Consider the following 19,102-nt stretch of genomic DNA (forward strand, 5'->3'; position numbering starts at 1 on the left):
TGAAAACAAAACATCATTTGAAGAAGATATAACATGTTTTGAATGTAAAATTTTCATTTAGCAGGAGAATTGAAAGGTTTTTCTCATTGTGAATTTTCTTTTTTGTGTGTAGAGTTGTGAGAGTATGAGGCATGCATTCAGAAAAGGTGGGTGAAAAACTAGATTGGGTCTCAGAATGAAATCACGCTGTTTGTTCGCTAACTTCTTAAAATCAGGTAGAATAACCTAATACAGGTGTTTGTCACGCTCATGGAGTAAAAATCAGTAAAAGTTCGAGAACTGCACTCAGTCATGAATGTGAATAAAGTAGGAAACTACTTCCTGACATATATTCCCAATCCGTCTCCTTGACGACACACCAGGTCTAAATCTCCACACAGCTGCTGAAGATTGGGATTTTAATTCCAGCCTACAAAGAAAAATATATTTTCAAATTTACAAAATGATTCAGATTTACATTGGGCCACTTCATAAAACAAATGAATTGCATGTTAGCATGCATTAGCTAACATGCTAACAGTAACATAACTAAGCTATGGAAATTGAAGGAAAGGTTTACCTGGTATTTCAGTACACCATCATAACATGAATAACATGACATTAATTTTAAAGTGTGAATGAAAATAAGTCAGTTAAGGCAAAAGCAAATGAAGGTTTTCAGACAGAATTAAGTGAAAGTCAAAGTTTTGCTGGTCTCTTCCCACTCAGTTTGTTTTGACCAACCTTTTTTAACCCATGTATCAGTTTCACATCAAGCCCACCACTTCTTTAAAGCTTCAAGAGTTTTATCTGCAATACATTTTGATCAATACATACCTCGTTAAAAAGACTCGGTTGTCATTTTGATAGTAAACTAAAAATGGTAAACTTCCTGCTGTGAAGCTGCTTCAACAGCAACTGGAAAAAGTAACATTTCATCCAACCCACCTCTCCCCTGCCTCATGGGCAGAAGTGCTGCAAAACAAGAGGAACGACACGTTTTTAGCTGATTTGGAGGTTTTTTTTTTTATTGAATAAATGATTTTAAAAGGTAACAATGTTTAAAACTACATTATCTTCACAGCCATTGCTTACAGATAACCCATCGATATATGTTCTTTCAGCCTTCTTCACAATTTTATTTTTTTTAACCTTTTTTTTTTCGCGTTATGTACTTTTTTTTATTTTCTTTTGGAGTCATACGATCATAAATGCCCGTTTCGGAGTTCCGTCACACTAAACAGCAATTCAGTTGGAAAGGAAGAGGGATTCTAGCTCTACAGGGATGGAATTAAAAGTTCCCAGTTCATAATTTTTTTTTTTCCCCATCAACAATTTTTCAGAGTACTAAAGCAGAGAGAGAGAGAGAGAGGGAAAAAAAAAGATCCAAAAATTGACAAAGGAAATAAAAGTTGGTATGAGGAGTTACACCAGGTAACCCTCCCAGCCCATCAGGCCACTGCAAAAGAAAGTCATTTTATACAGCGACACGTCTCAGAAGTGTGTCTCAAAAATTTTCAGAACATAGAAAACCACTAAAATAATTTTGAAACTAGATCCAAAATATTCCTTTGAAAAAAATTTATTTTGATGTACAAAAACAGTCTTTTCTCTTTTTTTAAATCGTCTTTTTTTGTTTTTTACTTTTTTTTTAATAAAAGCTTTAAACACAAGTTTATTGTAGTTCTTATTTGTCATTATCATTATTATTGATTCACTTATTTCTTTTTTTTTTCTTTTTTTTCTTTTGATTCTTCTATCAGTGCGATTGTATACCAGTGCAGCTACTGGGTCGAGTAAAGAAAACAGGCTTTTTCATCTTTAATGGCATAAAAAAAATAAGGAAAAAAATCCATATTTTATACAAAGTATAACTGCTGGTCTTTAGGGGGAAAACAAACATTTATAAACCCATAAAGCTAGGAGGCACACCATGGGATTTTCATTAAAAAAAAAAAAAAAAAAGAAATTATAGCAATAATAATAACAAAACAAGTAACAATTTGCACCCATTTTTTGCCATCTTGACGCCACAAACGGCTTCAGAGACGGAAAGAATGACAATTCACTGAAGAACTGGGTTGCTTAACAAGTCACAAATCGCACAAAAAAAAAAAAAAAAAAGGACAAAAAGAAGAAGAAACATTTAGTTACGAGCAGGGCTTGTTTTTGGAAGGACAGGAAGCCAGGCCTGAAAAAAAGCAGCATCTGAGCATGGCCGCTGGCATCTTTGGTTCGGTCGAACATACGAAGGTAACAAAGAGCTTGAGCACGCCGCGCGGCGCGGCGCTGGGGGCGGCCGCGCGGGGAATGCCGAGGCTGAACTCCAAACCCTGGTATGGGAACCAAAACACGCGATCTGCTACAACAGTCTACCGATGTCGTTCCTTACGATTCCTTGAGGTATCAGTGATTCGAAAATGTCGGACCAGTGCGGACACGCACTGGAAAAGAAGAGATAAAAAAAAAATTAAAAAATTAAAATCTATGTCTCTGTAGAGGTAAAGTTCAATAAAGAGAGGCTGAAACGACCTCAACAGGACCTAATGCTAGTTAACGTCTTAAACGTTGCCCTTTTGGAGGTGGTTAGCCGATTCAGCAGCTAAAAAGCCTCCCAAAAAAGAGAGACAAAAAAAGTAAAAAAATAAAATAAAACGGGAACCTCGGATCTTCCCGCCATCTCGCCAGTGAACGACATGCATCACACGTTGACAAACGAGGCCATGAGGTTGGGCCAGTGAAGGGAGTAATCAAGGGACAGAAGGTAAAATGTGTGACTTCTTGTCCTTTCAAACCTGCAAAGTGTTGACTTGCACTGGTAGGGAAAAAAAACAACATAAATGTAAAAACAAATAAAAAAAAAACACCTGTTGAACAGATCTGCATATATCAAGGATTGTAAAAAGGTTAACATGTAGGATTTTCTCCTATTACACATCGCTGTTCAATTCCCCTGGTGACCGTTAACAGTACATTCCATAGCGCCTGTGGAGTCTTTCTTCATTACGAGAGAGAATGTCAGTTTTCCCAAAGTGGAAATGATCCAACACCCCAAAGAAAAAAACAAAAACACAAAAAAAAAAAATCACCCAAGTCCACCTCAACAAAAAGCTTTCCGTCCGCGTCGGATCCTTCACCACGACTTGGCTCGCACAGCAACGCAACTCCAGAGAAAATCTTACATGTCGCATCATTAAGTATATATATGATATGATCAATGAGTCCGCATGACCAGTCACGAGATGTGACCACCCCAATATGAGGTCCGATAGCACCATATTTGTCTTTTAAATCTCTTAATGGTTAATAAGAGTGTCTAAGCCATAGATCAAGCATATCATGGATAAAACCATAGGTCTCATACTCATACATACATGCAACTAAATACATTGCATGTGTATACAAAGACATATATGTAAAAGAGCATGGTCAATTTGGTTTTGCAGCAGAGAAAAATTCAGGTTGTGCTGTAGTCGACGGACCAGGAGAGTAGGCGCCTGACTGCGGCTTCTTCTGCTGTGGTAGTGTACGGTACGGTTTCCTACGGCCGCAACACTGACCCCTGGTGGTTGGAACTTTTAACGGTGCCCGACTTTAACATTGATTATGTGAAATCCACGCGTAGGATATGGAGCGAAGCATGCGGAGTCTCCCGGACGACGAGCGCGCCTGTACGCCGTTCAAGTAGAGGATGCACTCAGAGCGACTTTCTCCTGGTCCGTCGTTCTTTGTTGTTTTTTTGTTTCTTTTTATAAAAAAAAAACTTAAGGCAACACAACTGGAAATCTGGATCGTTTCGGGTTACTGTGGATGGATTGCCGAAAGCCCTTGACATTTTTGCATAAAGGAAAAGAATTTATGAAAAAAGAAAAAAACCTGTCAGTTACAAAAAGGCTGTTATGACAGAAGATGTTGGTCAAGTAACAGGAATCTCTCACAAAACAAACAAAAAAAAAAACCCCAATAAAATTCCAGTTTGCAAAAGAAACACGCAGACCGACAACTTGGCGATCCTCGACAGATCGAACATTCGTTGAAGTACGCCTAACTAGCAGTGTGTGTGGATCGAAGTCACACCTGGGTAATATTTGGATAAGAACCGGCTTTACAAAGCCCTGGCTTTTTTTTTCTTTTTCTAAAACAAAAAAAGAAAATTACACTTCCTGTAACCTTCTGATTGAAACAGACAGAAACTAGAACATTCCCTGTGCTGCGGACACGCGGATCAACGGGAGTGAGGGGGAACAGCGGCGGCGCCATATCCACGACTACGCACTATGACATGCACTTCTAAATGACACAAACATGTTAAAATCACTTCTGTTTGTGTGCGACTTTTTTTTCCTTTCTTCTTAAACATACGTCGTACTCTGCGGGACGATGGTTAATAATTGGAAAATGCAAGACGAAGTTTTCACGATGACACGAGGAACTAAGTGAAGCGTCGGGGTTTCGGACTGAAGCAACGTCTCAACATTTTAGCACCCAACGCCACTGATAACGGACAAAACTGTGGAAGATGGAGTATGGCTTTAAATTGTTTTAGCACGTCCCTATCGCGCGACTCCCTGTCAGTAAACGCAGAAAAAATATAAATAAAACAAAGAAACACTCACTTTTTTTAATTAAACAAAAGCTTCATGTACATCTTTTTTGTTCTTCTACCTTCTTAAGTCTAAATGAACCCTCGGAAATAAGTTTAAAATTTTACGTAAAGCCAAACAAATGCAGCTGAACCTGTAGCTGAAACCCAATTTCTAATTTATTCTACTGGTTTTCCATCTTGTGACAAAGTGGAGCCTATAATCCACACACAGTGACGGACACACACACACACACACACACACACACACACACACACACACACACACAATTGTGACGCAAATCAATAAACCGCATCAGCAAAAGCCGATCAAAAGGCGTCACAATCCTATCTACACTTTGGAGTACACGCATCCTGCGTACGAATTCCAACTACGACACGACGAGCGTTTACAAGGCCAGCACGACCTCGGCAGTCAAGTTTTTGAGAGGAATTGAAAGTAGTGAGGACACAGCCTTTTGGAACTGCAGTTTGCCTTTGCTACATGATATTACATGTCTGGATAGTGAAGTAAAAGAAACGACAAGTTAGACGATAAAAATAAAAAGGGTTAGTAAATGTAAAAGTGTAGCAAAGCCTAAATCCACCCAAGGAGACTCGCTTCCATCCACAGAATCAAACACCTGATTAGCTTTGCTGAAAGACGCAATATTAATGAAAATCTAATATTGGTTATTTTTTCCAAAAATAATATGAACGAATGGAGGGAGGGGGTTATAGATATAGGTATACATATGCTGCAAAAGCTCAACCATGGGCAAACAAAAGGAACATGGTTTTCTCGCCATAATCGAACGATGCTTCATTGCCACCCGTTGCCATGTCAACGTCTGTGAGACGGCCAGCACGGCAACGGAAACTAACATCATAAAATGGTACAGTAGTAGAAATAGCTAGACCAGGAGGGGGCGGGCTCTCCTGGGAAAAGGTCCGCGGAGAGGTCCAATGATTGGTCATGCGGCTCGCTGTCAGGAATAATGGTTATACGACGGCACCGGGTGCCCGATGCCGTTCTGGTAGTGATGGTGCTGGCGGTGGGCGATGTACTCTGCATAACCCATCGTCATCTTCTCGCTACGGTACCTGAAACAGAGAAGACGGAAATCCGAGAGTCTGTCCTTACAAGCTGACATGACGGAAGGGGTTTCTGCAGGTTTCACAGACTCTAGTTTAAGACTTTTAAGACGACCACGAATGAAATTTATGACCTGTATCAGAACAGAGATGTACAAACGACAAGTGTTTACTTCACATAGTTGTAGTGCCATGCCTTTTTGTTTTTGCGCAGTATGGACGTAGCCTTGTACGGATTCGCAACAGGAGGGAGGCAGCGCCAAAGGAGAAGGTCGTCCAGCAAACTGGCAATGAATTTAAACTTGCAGCTAGTTAGCGGTAGCCTGAACCGCCTGGATAAGTCGGACGACTCAAAACGTTTGCCTGACATAAAAATCCCATAAGAAAAATAAATTACATAGAAAATACAAGATAAGCTAGTCAGCACAACCATTTAGGACCTATAATTAACGTATTTAAAGCCAACTTTTTTACTTTTCCAAATTAGTTCAAGGCATTTTAAGGCCTTAATTTTAAATACATACATTTAAGACTTTTCAAGAACGCACGGATGCCCCGTTACTCACCACCAGATTCTTTCCTCCCAAACTTCTCAGGGTTTTTGGTGAAATCTTAAGTCATCTCAATCGTAGGCATTAGAAAGTCAATACTGTTTTTCTCAATTTAATGCTGTGAATTTGTTGTATACGCTCGGCAACAATTTTAATGAAACAAAGTGGCACATTTTTTGTCTTAAAAACTGTTTCCTAATTTTTTGGGTAAATTCTTTCCAGTTTATCTGGTCTAGAAGAATTGATGTGCTTGTTTTTTTTCTTTATTAAGTCACAGGATTTTTAAAGTCTTGCTTATTATGATTAAATTTAATTATTTAAAAATAAAAGTGTGATTTTCCATTTCGCTGTGCATCTTTATTTGGCTAGATTGAAGTTTCTACTGTCAGCAAACAGGTATGTAGGTGAAAATGTGTTGCTATGGGTAGGGAACGACACCAACACACTCAAATACTGATGAAACAGAACCAACTATACCTGGTTAACTTAATGGTCTTCCTGAAGTCATTTCTGATGGGAGCTTTGTAACCTCCCTTTCGTAGTAAGGAATCTATGGTTTGAATGTGGTCCCAACCTAGAATCATAAAAAAATAATAATTGAAAATGTAACAGTGCAATTCTTTTGACAGAAGTTTGTTTGAAGGCAGGAGAGGCTGTTCAGTTGACGGCACAGAAATGCTCACCTTGCTCTTTTGCAACCTCTGGCAGGTAGGTGGCGGTGCGCTTTGATCCTTTTTCATTGAAAAACTCTATTCTTATACCATGAACACCCACCTAAAAGCAAAGAGAGGAGCCAAACACAAAGAGAACGTTGCGTTACAAAGTCAGAGTTGCTTCACGTCTGCTTTAGACTTGTAAAACAAACTTCTGAACAACTGATTGGAGGCGGTTTTATGAATGGAAATGACTATAAATGTGTTAGCACCTAAGCTAATTTAAGATGGTGTTTAACTTCCTTAAGTATTCGTACGGTTCCTTTGAACTTCATCACCTTACAGCAATGAACCTCAGCGGATGCAACAGAGGTGAAGATAGGTTTGTAAACTTTTTAAAAGCAACAATCTGAAAAGTGTGGCGTGCAGCACTTTTTATAGCCACATTTCATTATGATTAAAGCTGGGAGTCTTTTGAGATCTCTACCACCTTTACACATCCACACAAACAGTCGATTCTTCTTCCCGGCACAGTTCAGCTTCTTTATTAGACAGGAAGTGCCACACAGCTTTTCAAGTTGATTTATGTCTGGACTTGGACTGGGCCAGCAACACATTGATTTAATTTGATATAAACCTTCCCAGTGTAAAATCTTTCTCAGCTTCAAACAAGTTTTCTCAAATTGTCTTATTTGGGTCCGTCCACCTGCCCATAAACCCCGACCACTAGCTTCTTTAGACTTGCTAAGGAGCATGACAAACACAATGGTAATGCATTTTACTTTCAGCTTTTTTTTTTTTTGGTATTTCACAAGACTTCCCCGCAGAATAACTTCAAGTAATTAGCATGGCGACTTCAGATAAAAAAAATAAAAAACCTCTCGCAAACGTGACCCGACTGCTTTGTGAAGCGCTCACCTCCCAGTCGAGATAATCACCGACGTCTTCAAAGTTGGTGAGAAGAGACACTGAGCAGAAGAGGCGAGGCAGCTCATCCCTTGTCATAGGGGGGAAGCGGCTGTCTTTAAGGGCACTGCAGACAGGAAGTCACACAGGCGAGCAGCATTAGAGGATCACATGGATGAAAGGTGTTACAATCCGATGTGTTTGATTGTTACGTGAACGTCAAGACTCCTGCTGATGAGATCAAAACCAGTGAACCAGTGACAGAAAATGCAACACAAACCACTCGTACTTGAGAGTTTGACAAAAGAGGTCTTCTTATGTCAGCCTTCTGAAGACATTACGTTAAACTAAATATGCAGCTTTTAAAAATGAGGTTTCCTCTCTAATGAAGCTGCTCGGTTAGACCCTACATCCGGGTTCGTACATTTTTCCCCACAGTAAAACTCAAGATTTTCAAGTTAAGTTGTCAAATTTTTCCATCACTGCACTTTGTCCTTTTTTTGTTCATTTGTATTGTTTTTATCTCCAGTTTCAATTCGCTATTATACAACACAATTTCTTACAGTTGTTAACACCGTCTTGTGATCGTGTTCTACGTTCTGCATCAAGGACAAAGTGAACTAAAATATAACAAAATTTTATTTTGAAATGGATCTCTCACTTACCCTGTTGAGCTGACTGATGAGATCAAAACACTCATTTAACACAAAACAATCCCTCAACTTCAATAAAGTTGTTGAACTATGACCTTTGTTTCAATTACACAGATCAACATGTTATTGAGTCATTAGGAATAATAAATATTCATTATATTAAAAACCTTAAATCCTAAGGGAAATGACTTTTGCTTAAACACAACATACAAAAAAGTGACCAAATATTTTTGCCAAGTTTCCTGACATTTAGCAAATAGAAATAATTTTCTAATTCTAATTAACCAAAAATAAGAAAACTTTTGTCTGATTTAACTTCACAGTGTGAAAAAATGTGCCTTTTTATCTCAATGAAAATACCTGATTTCAACTGTAAATGTTTTCCAAATTTAGACTTTTAGATTGCAAAATATTACTAAACTGTGCAGTTTGAATATCAAGCACTTAAATGGACTTTAAAAAAATTAAAATTTAAGCACTTTCCCCAACCTTGAAAACATCCAGTTGAAATTCAAGCATTTTCAAGGATTTCAAGCAGCCTGAAAACACCAAAAGCCTCCAAACACCTAGTGGCAAATTAACCTCCTGGTTACTACGGTGACCGTATCCCATTTACTGCCATCAAGGAGTAAGATGGTGGGAAGGGAGGATCATAAAGTCTCAACTGGGAAGGATTAGAAAAACAAAAAATAATAATAATTAAAAAAAAGAAGTGATTAAAGGCCTGTAACTTCAAGCTACTTACCAGGCCACACTTTGCTTTTCTCACCATATTATCAGCATTTTGGCTCCTGGCTGGTGTTAATTTTGGACCCTGCGTGAACTACAGTGAGTCTGCAGAAAGATCTACATGGAAGTGACAGGCACTGCACGCAGGCGGCCATGTGCACTACTAATCCAAAGATCACCGAGCTCAACTACATCTGTGGGGAGAACGGGGGGACGCAGATTAATAATCATAAGATCTCGCTGTGAAATTAGACTGAGAATGAAAATCATTTAATGCTGTACGGGCTGCATTAAATTAAAGGCACCAGAGAGGTGATTCAATGTTTTTATGACAGAGAGACTTAATCCAGCGGAGAGCAGGGCTCGGTGGGGCCCCACGCCATCTGGCTCTGGATCTATGCTACTGAAATTCTCAACTGCATGTTTGGTGCTGCAGAAAGACAATCCCAACACTAGGGAGATGCCAGCATGCAGGACGGTTTTATTTCCTATTGTCTTCATAACAACAGGAACATTTCTTTTGTTGCCTTTTATCTAGTTCAGGGGTCTGCAACATGCGGCTACGGAACCACAAGTGGCTTCTTGGACTTTACACAATGCCTCTTGATAACTTTGACTAAAAGTGATAAACTCATCAATGTTTTAAATGTAGATACAACAAATTTCAGTTTTAGGTTTTTTTTTTTTTTTTTGCTGTTTCAAGTACTATTTGCATTAAATTTCCACCGTGACAAATATTTTTTTGTAAATCCTTTTTTTTCCCCGCAAACATCCCATACAAAGAAACATAGCCATCTTCTTTTAAAACTCAAAAAATAGCAAAAAGGAGTTTCTTTAAAAAAAATTAGACACATTTCTGAAGTGGACCTTTATCAAAAATTATAAATTGTTTTTATTCAACAGATCATGTCAAATGTTTGGCAAACCACTGATCTAGTTGAATGAATACATTTAAACTGAATATTGTACAGTAGAGGGCGCCACACAAATTTACACTAAGAAAGTCGATTTGTTGCCGACATATTTTACTAGTGTAAAGAAACACAGGCTGAAGCACAAACTCAAGGTTTCCCCCAGAAAACTTGCTAGCCCTGGGTTTGGGCGCTAGGGCAGTCATTCATCCATCGTCTTTTTGAGTTAAAAAATGTTTAAAGTTGACAGGAAATTTAAAAATATCACTTGATAATCATGTTATTGAAAGATTAACACCTGAACACCAATGATAAAGTCTTAAAATATGCAAACATTTTAAAAAGACTTAAATAAATAAGCAATGCTTAGCCTGATGGGGGCACAAGTAAATCCTGGTGGCCCGCCAGGCTTATAATACACTGAGGGGATCCCTGACAAACTGAATTACTACTACAGGTTGGTTTCTACAACCACAGATATCAATGTGACCATTAAAAACAGACCAATTTATAATCAATCTTATAGATAATGCATTTCGACCGCATTTGCTTACCTAGTAAGGGTGTACTCCCTGAGTCCTGAGTGCAGATTCATGGCAGAAAATGTACCTATACAACCCCTCAACCGTTTGTCTCTGCCTATTTTCCATGTGACAAACAGCGGGCTGAAAGACAAAAAGAAAAAAAAAGAAAAAAATCAGAGTGATCCATTTAATTTACAGAGTCTAAAAGATGTCAACACACACTCCAGTAGTACGTCAGCGCCTGCTGCTTTCTTTATTAAATACGACAGAATCTTTACTCACATGAGATGGAACTAGCTCTAATGTCTTTCATCATGATGGATCATTTTCCATCAAAGTCTTTCCTTCATTGCTTTGGGCCGCCTGCTTAACCAACTCTCTTTGTCTGACTCCAATTTTCACCCCCCCCCTTCCCCTCTTTCATGCTGTAACTGAGATTTTTCCAGCTTTTATTTTGAGATAACTTCTGATTGAGGAGAACCCAACTGAAGCCCCTGCAGTGGCTCTACATTTATAGCTAATTAATCACTGTCTGATGTCTAAACAAAGCCATGAATGACAATGAAGAGCCCAATGCGATGCTGCATTAACGCAGCAAAATACCGCTTCTGAGCAGAGAACATCAACAACAACAGGAAAAAAGTTTCATGTCAGTGGTGTTGGAGGAGGAATTATGCAAAGTGCAACATGAGCATGGAACAACGAAAACAAAAATAACAAAAAAAAAAAGATTTAAATTTTATTATCTCACCAGAATACATTTTAGAGCGATTTCTCTTTCTGTGTGATAGCAATTTCAAGAATGAAAAGGCTGCGCACTGCCAGTCAGGCGGCTGAGAGAAAGCTACCAAACGTTTTACGCTTTTACAAAAGAGACGAGTTTTGTTTTGGGAATATTTCAGTCAATAAAACAAGGTGGAGCAAAAACTTAATATCACATTATAATTAAATAAAATTGTGTTAAAACTAGAAAAGCGCACCAAGAACATTTAAGTAAAAATCCCCCAGTAAATGTAAGCTGCATTTCAGCTTCACTGTTTATTAAAAACTGATAAATATTCAAGAAAACATTGTTGCAGCTGCTGATGTTCTAAAACTTGTTAAAATCTCATTCCAGTCCGTGCCTACACATGACACACCTTTTTTCCCCTCATTTGGAAGAGTTCAATTTTGAATATATTTTTATTTTAGAATAAATCTGTCATTCATTTGAAGATTTTTTCATATATATATATATATATATATATATATATATATATATATATATATATATATATATATATATATACACACACACAATTAAACCCATTTGCTCCCAAGTTTGTAGTACTGATAAGTCATTTACAATTGAGCTTCTTAATATTAAACTGTCAAGAGTTACTTAAAAAAAAAAAAAAACTGATCTACTTTCTTTTTAAAAATATTCCTAAGCAACAACTAGTTCACATTAAAAACACTGGAAACATTTAGTGACAAGGAAACATTAACCAGGTACTTTTATATTAGAATTTCATTACACATTTGTTTCTACGTTATCTTGGAAAATCTGCTCTGCTTCCCACAAGATGCATGTGACATGCCACTCTGTGTTACATCACTGCAGTGGCTTTATGGAGATATACATGCCTACAACACATATGATGAAGGTCAGCAACTGTTTAACAACAATGTTTGTCTTTTGCTTAGTTTTTTGAGCTCAAACTGTGGATAAATCAATTTAATAATGATTGCATTGTCAATTTCCCTTTTTTGTTATTGCTATGCGTTAAAAAAAAAAAGCTAAATAAGAAAAATAAACTATTCTAGGGATGTTTCCACGTGAAAATTTCAAAATAGGAAATTCTTCTCTGCTTTAATCACTAAAAACATGACAGAACTGTAACGATGTGAGACTCTTTTTTTTTTTTTTTTCTCACAAACACCAGAGAGCATTATGCCTATGACCAAAGTTGGAGTTGGTCAGAGCATTTCAATAATTCAGCTTGACAAGCTACCACCCCCCGAGTGAAGGACATGTCGAGGACACCGCACAGCGTACTCACGAGTTCCTCCGACCGGATGGAGCTTACACACACACACACACAAACACACACACATCCAGCAGGAATTAGCTTGTTATGCATCCGTTGACGGATCTTTTTGGTCCGGGGCGATACTGTGACGGTTGGGTAACGTGACCGGCTCTCAGTCACCCAACACTGTTCCCCTCCGCGCCTCCACCCCAACCACAAAACGCTCCTAATGCTAAATTACTCCCAAGACTTTATGAGCTTGTGGAAAATTCCTGTTAACACTTCGGATCCGACTTTTTCTGCCTCTTGCGCGGATTATGTTACCCGTCCGGGAGGGCTTCGAGTTCAGCGAGGAGACGGGACGTTTTTCCTTCTGCGGAGAAGGCTGGGTTTCAAGATGTGCTTTCAAAGCTCGTCGAGTCCAAATGGGAGAAAGTCTCTTTAGAGAAAAAGATTTGTTTGAGAAAGAAAACGGAAAAATTAAAGACCAGACTGAAACCCAAGCTTCTGTTCTTCAACTTAATATTTAAAGCAGCATTTTTAACCAAACCAAAAGGTGCTTAAAACCAACATTTGGTTTGGTTTTTTTTAACCAAACCAAATGTTGCACTAAATGTTGCACTAAAAGACAAAAAGAATACTTTGAAGGTTTGTAGAGATCTGCATGGATGTTGTGTTGCTACACATTTAGAAAGGTGCTTAAAATTTTTTTTAATCAAAATTTAATTTTTTTTGCATTCTGGTGACTAATATTAGATGCAAAAGATTTGTGTATTCGTCAAATATCTCAACATTTTTAAATTACAGAATACTATATATGTATAAATTCTCTTTCCAAAGTGTGGAATCTGAAGACCGTGTCAGTTTTCACCCAAGTGTAGTACATCTCACATTATTACATTAATAAATGAGGTATGCAAAGCACTTCAGGTAAAACAGTCCTTCACAGAAGAATGTGTCCACCCACATTTCTTTTCCCTTGCAGTCGCACACCGTTACGCACTGACAGGGTGAATTCTTCAGATGTCATGCATGCTACTGTTCAAAAACCAGGAAAGCTGAAGAATGTAAAACTTTTTACATACCAATCTTTTACTCCATACCTTGCTTTATTTGATGACGATTTTAATGGAATCGTGTCGGTTTTTGTAAGACTGAATAAAGAATGTCAGGAGCTTTATGAAAATACCTTGCTAAAAGGATTCTTTTTTTTTTCTTTCTGTCAAAGACTCAAAGTTGTCACGAATTACAGCATTCCAGTAATCTCACATTTATCATATAGTGAATAAAATACAAGCTCTTTTACAGTGACACTTTATTAGGCAAACATTGGCAAATTATGGTACCAGAATATCCCCACTGAGGGACAATAAAGGACATTTTTATTGTATTCTAGCTTGCTAAAAGAATAGAAGAGCGTTACATATTTTTAAAAAACGTGTTCACTTTGAAATGGTTCTTGTTGAACTTAAACTATGACAAAAGTGCCAAGAGGTACAAAAGAGTATTGCTCAAAATACATAGTTTATTCTGTACCAGTCTTACACTAAAGCTAATTTTTTAATTTCAAGTTTGTTTTGATTCTCCATCCGCCATTACTCAAAAAAACTGCCACTGTTCCATGTCTGTATCAACAAACATTACGACACATTGAGTATGTTCTTTTGAAAAAGTTGCCACATGAATGAACTTTTTCCTACTTATTCTGGAAAAAAGTGAGCTCTGGTTTCGAAATACTTCAAAAAATGTAAGACACCCGTTTAGGTCACATGGTGTCATATTACCATGTTAGATAGGGGACAAAATGTTTCTATAGAGGCCTCAACATGAAACCTACTGAAAAAAAGAAACAGATATACATTTACAAATCTTATAATTATTTTTATCATACTAAAATATATTTTGTAGATCCCTCAGATCGTGATATTGAACAGGCTTGTTGTTTTCCTTTGATTATCTACTAATGGCGTTAGTCCGTCTTTAATGCCGGTTACATTAAGTATAGCTTAGAACTGCTAAGTACTTAGCAAGTAGCATCTTTTCTTTGTTGCTTGCGAAAAACTTATTTCTTCCCTACTTCGATAGGAAACGACTAAACAAAAAGCAAAACCTGTAAAATAAAATACAATAAACTGCCAACCATTAACTTGTCAATATATGAGGGAGACCGCAAAAAATAAAATTGCTAATGAGACGCTATCTGCTCATTGGTACTATGCTGGTAAGCTAATGTAGCTTAAGGCTAACAAGGCTAAGCTCAGTATATGCCACCAATAATTTACTTGAGATAAATGTATAGACCACAACTAAAGTTAAACATTGGGCTCTTTTAAATACACTTAATTCAATGTTCGGCAATAAATTATCCAACCTAAAGTTGCTGAACAGAAAAAATAAACGCTCCATCCTTTATGCTAATAATGGCTAACCGATCAAAGCTAGCGCTAGTAGAGAAGAAGACTAGCTACAAGCTTTTGAGTTAGATTAGAAGTACTGTGAAATATTTATTCTTGACAAATACTCATGGAAAGTCTAAAATTGACATGGTGCCTCAAACAGTCATTAACATTCAATATATTTTATTCAAAAATTCAGCAAAGAGGAGCATGTTTGGCGTGCGGTTTGAGTAGCTAGAAGGCCCGAGCAGCCTCTATCGCTAGGCCCTACTTAAAACTTGCTCAGTTGAGATACAATCGGGAGAAGCTTTATGAATTAAACTCAACCGAATTTAAGCTCTGCTTTCACGTGACAATTCGAATTCTATATAATAGACAAAAAAATTCCAAACGTGGACGTAGAAGGTTTTCACAGACAAGTTGCTATTGTGAGAATTCAACTGTAAGAGCTGAAATGGAGCAACAACAAAAAAACAACAAAAGACATAAATACTCACTAGGGATCGTTTGTAAACCTGGGTGTTCTCGGAGGTTGGTATCCGTACAGATGGCAATAAAGCACGTCAAAGCAGAAGCAGCACATCTCTGCTGAGACGACCATTTTTCTGCCGCCACTTCCCGAACCTGGTCCTGGGCTGAGGTTCGGGGAGAGGCCGGATGTTGAGTAGCCGGCCGGGGCAGGGGACAGAGCGTTTGTGCCGCCGCTGCTACCGCTAACGTTACCTCCGGGTCCCCCCAGGCCGTTGGCTCTGCTCACGTTCGCCGTTGCTGCAACCGTCGCGGATGAGCCAATCCCCAACTCCGAGCCACAATGTCCGGTTCCTGCCACCCCGCTTCCCGCCCCCACCCCGCCGGGACCCCCCGACCCGGGAGATCCCGACAGTTTCTGCTTCTTCACCCCGCAGCACCCGGCCGCCATCTTGGAACAATCTGCACCGACACACCGCTTCCGACCCATAACCGTCACCGCGGGAAGGGTGGGGGGGAACGCCGACCAGACGTAGAAATCCCACTGCGTTGAGACGTACGACGGACAATACTCCACTTTCACTCTTTTATTTTTTTTAGTCTGGCAAAGAAATAACCAATGTGGCGAGAAGACTGCAGTGTCACTCTAGCGTTGCCTTTAAAAATGCGTGACTCGGCTACGCAAAATTCATAGCTGGACAGCCGTTTATTCCTTGAGTAGTCAGCCAGTCAGGGTTTGGACTGTGGTGTTCCAGTGGATCACCACCCCAAGTCCGAGCCAAATATACACCCGTCCTTGCTAATAAGACACCGCCCAAAGCGACCTCACTCAGTTCCCCCTTAAAACACACAAGTTCAAGGAGTACACCGTCCGATCAGGCCGCAGATGACAGCAGTCAGGCGGTCCAGATGTGTAGCCGACAGCCAGTGCGCTGTAGTCCCGCAGCACACCTCTCCAACTGGAAGCCGGGGACTCGAGTACGCAGGACCCATAAGCTTCAGCACAAACTGCGCACTGTTCCTCGGACAGCGTAGCTTCTCATTGCACCAGCTTGTTTGCTACTGCCTCATGAACTTCTAATTACACAACAGGCCCAGAATAATGGAAACCCAAACGCCGGGGAAACGCAGAGTAAAATGGCAACTGACAATGCGGGGTTGGCATGGCACAACGAATCGCGTCAGCGCCGAACAAGTCATTTCAGTACCGTTAGCCCACAGTTTGCACCTGTATCATGACTGCTTCTCGAACCGGGTTGTAAATCTAAATAACACCCCCGCGTCAAACGGACAGCTGAAAGTTTTCAGCATATGTTTGTTGGGAGGCTGTCATCCGGACAGAAGAGCCTTCTAGTCCGAGGACCGTGAGAATTCCGCCGGGTCTGGCAACCCTCCCTCCGCATCCGCCTGTCAGCTGCTACAGTTCTGTGCTGATCGGGTAAAAAGCCTTGCGATCAGTCAGTGGGCACGGGCATCGGTGTCGTCGGCACGCCGGAACCGGATTCAGAAAACGATCTGCGCCCAGTTGCTGCTCATACTGCGTAGCTTTTTAGAGGGGACGGGGGGGGGTGTTGAATTTGCAATTCAGAAGAAATATTCGTTGCTGTGGAAGCATGCGCGATCATGACGTGTGCGTGCGCGTGCACGAATAAAAGCAGTTGCCCCGAAGTTGTAAAAGGCACAGGAGGACTACAGTGAATTTGCTGTTCCCGTCAAATCTGGGATTATCTTGTCAAAAATCTTGTCGTGAGCATTTTGTGTTCAAGCCTTTAACACTCGGGATAGCAGGAGATATAGAAATGAAGATTTATATATATTTTCTTCTTATTCGTCATATTCATTTAGGAACCTTCAAAAAGCAGTCATACCCCAAAGGCTATGAAAACATGACCCAATGTCAGAATCGAACTCTTGTTGGAAATTTGACAAGACTTTGTAGTGACGCAAAAGTGGTAGATAACAAAGAATTTGCAGCTTTAACTCCGCGGAAAGATACTTCTGCAAATTACTTATTTACAAACGCATCCCATCCTTTTTAGACTTTTTGTTTGGAAAAAAAAAACTGCGTCATTAAGCACTACTGGGTCACTTAAAGTCTGAATATATATTAAGGTTTCTGGTTGTGACATAGCTCCACTTGAGTTTAGCTTTGAGACGGTGTTTACCGGAGCAGTATGGGAAATTCTTCTTCTTAATAATAGTAATAATAATAATAAATAAATAAATAAATAAAATTAGCACCGATGAAGTTTGAAGTTTGCATAGGGTACCCTATAATCCTCTTGAATAAACAGCCTGCATCCATCCAGCTAAGTTTTATTGCACATTTAGTTTTATCATAATCTTCCTTAAGTTCCAAATAACCAAGTAATGTTTGTTTCTTTAATGCTCATGACATTAATAGTGACATATGTGGAGCAGCATTTATAAGAATGCTGCAAGTCAGAAAGAATTACGCAAGAAATTGCATAATTCTTTCTAAAGTTAACAGATAAAAGAAAGGACAAAATCTCTTGTTTTCGCTTCTTAAACATTCATTTTGAATTTGAGTTTTACTCACCGTTGCTTATAATAAACTGCATTAACTCAGCATAGCATAAAGTTGGTGTGTACACACGACTTAGTGCTGCAGAGCAGAGTGTATTCTCTATAAAATCCTCTTCATGCAACCAGTGGACTGCAGACATGCATGATGTCATGGTAATGCAATCCGCCGCATCCCGATTAGCTCTTGAAGCTACAACTGGAAGAGGGTGAAGCAGGCCGAATTTCCTCCCCTCACATCTGTCGAAATTCAGCCGCAAGTAACAAGCCAAAGATGTGGTTGAGATGAAAGTAATCCTCACTGCCATTGTAGTTTTATTGATGCGATTGATGTAATAATAATGTAGTAAAAATAAATAAATTAAAAAAAAAAACACACATGGAGTGATCAAAGGTTTCTCACCATCTGATATTCCCAGCATGGGACAGTCTGGTGTGTTATTGTTAGGTCTTGCTGATAAAGCATGCATGATTCATTAGCAAAAATTTTTAGATAGTAAGAAAAGGCCAGACTGCAGCTTTCTCATTATTTTCAATCTAGCATTTCACAGAAACTATCGAAGGAATACGAACGTTGTTGGATGGCTGCAGCTGCTGTGAATTATTTTGTGCTTTTGCTACTTGACTGCAATAATTTCTGATTCTGCATTTGACTGTTTTTGCTCTTAAAGGAAATTTTCTAAGCAAAAACTACTTGAGGAATTCCCCAAGGTTCAATACTTGTGTCTCTACAATTGCTAAAGAGTCAGTCAGTTAATAAAATTTTTGCCTCTGGTTTGTACTTATATTAGTACTTATTTATATTTATCTTCTCATGCATCTTCTTTTATTCCTGTTTTTTATTATTAATACACGTTTTTTTAATAACTTGTGATTTAGATTTTTGCGATTATTGAAGTTAAAACAATCTTTTGTGACAATATCTGTGAATAGTTCTTTTAAATAACTTAATAATTTGTGATGAATATAATTCAAATTAACTGAGAGTGAAGTAAAGCATGACTGCTGCAATTTTTTTTTGCTATGTACATTGCAGGTGACAGTATTTATGGGAATTTTGGCTGTTTGTTGGGTATTTTTTCTTTCTCCTTGTCTGTTT

The 19,102-nt window shown here is 38.8% G+C and overlaps 1 protein-coding gene across 1 annotated transcript; it reads right to left on the reverse strand.

The window, feature by feature from the left end:
* Window positions 1-1,132: 1,132 nt before the first annotated feature.
* Window positions 1,133-16,965, reverse strand: ammecr1 (AMMECR nuclear protein 1). The gene is made up of 6 exons (XM_014995395.2): window positions 15,489-16,965; window positions 10,614-10,724; window positions 7,779-7,893; window positions 6,891-6,981; window positions 6,685-6,781; window positions 1,133-5,665 (listed from the first exon to the last, which is right to left on the reverse strand). Exons 1-6 carry the CDS (start codon window positions 15,947-15,949, stop codon window positions 5,551-5,553), a joined length of 990 nt encoding a protein of 329 aa, XP_014850881.2. The 5' UTR covers window positions 15,950-16,965; the 3' UTR covers window positions 1,133-5,550.
* Window positions 16,966-19,102: the final 2,137 nt, after the last annotated feature.

The sequence above is a fragment of the Poecilia mexicana genome, unplaced genomic scaffold (genome assembly GCF_051168715.1).
Source record: "Poecilia mexicana isolate PSO_F unplaced genomic scaffold, ASM5116871v1 scaffold_14, whole genome shotgun sequence".
Lineage (NCBI taxonomy): Eukaryota > Metazoa > Chordata > Actinopteri > Cyprinodontiformes > Poeciliidae > Poecilia > Poecilia mexicana.

Coding starts and splice junctions, on each gene's coding strand:
- ammecr1 (XM_014995395.2), bottom strand. CDS start 15,949: ATGGGTCGGAAGCGGTGTGTCGGTGCAGATTGTTCCAAGATGGCGGCC. Junction 7,894..10,613: donor AGGGAGTACACCCTTACTAG/GTAAGCAAATGC, acceptor TCCTGTCTGCAG/TGCCCTTAAAGACAGCCGCT. Junction 6,782..6,890: donor AGAGGTTGCAAAAGAGCAAG/GTGAGCATTTCT, acceptor TTATGATTCTAG/GTTGGGACCACATTCAAACC.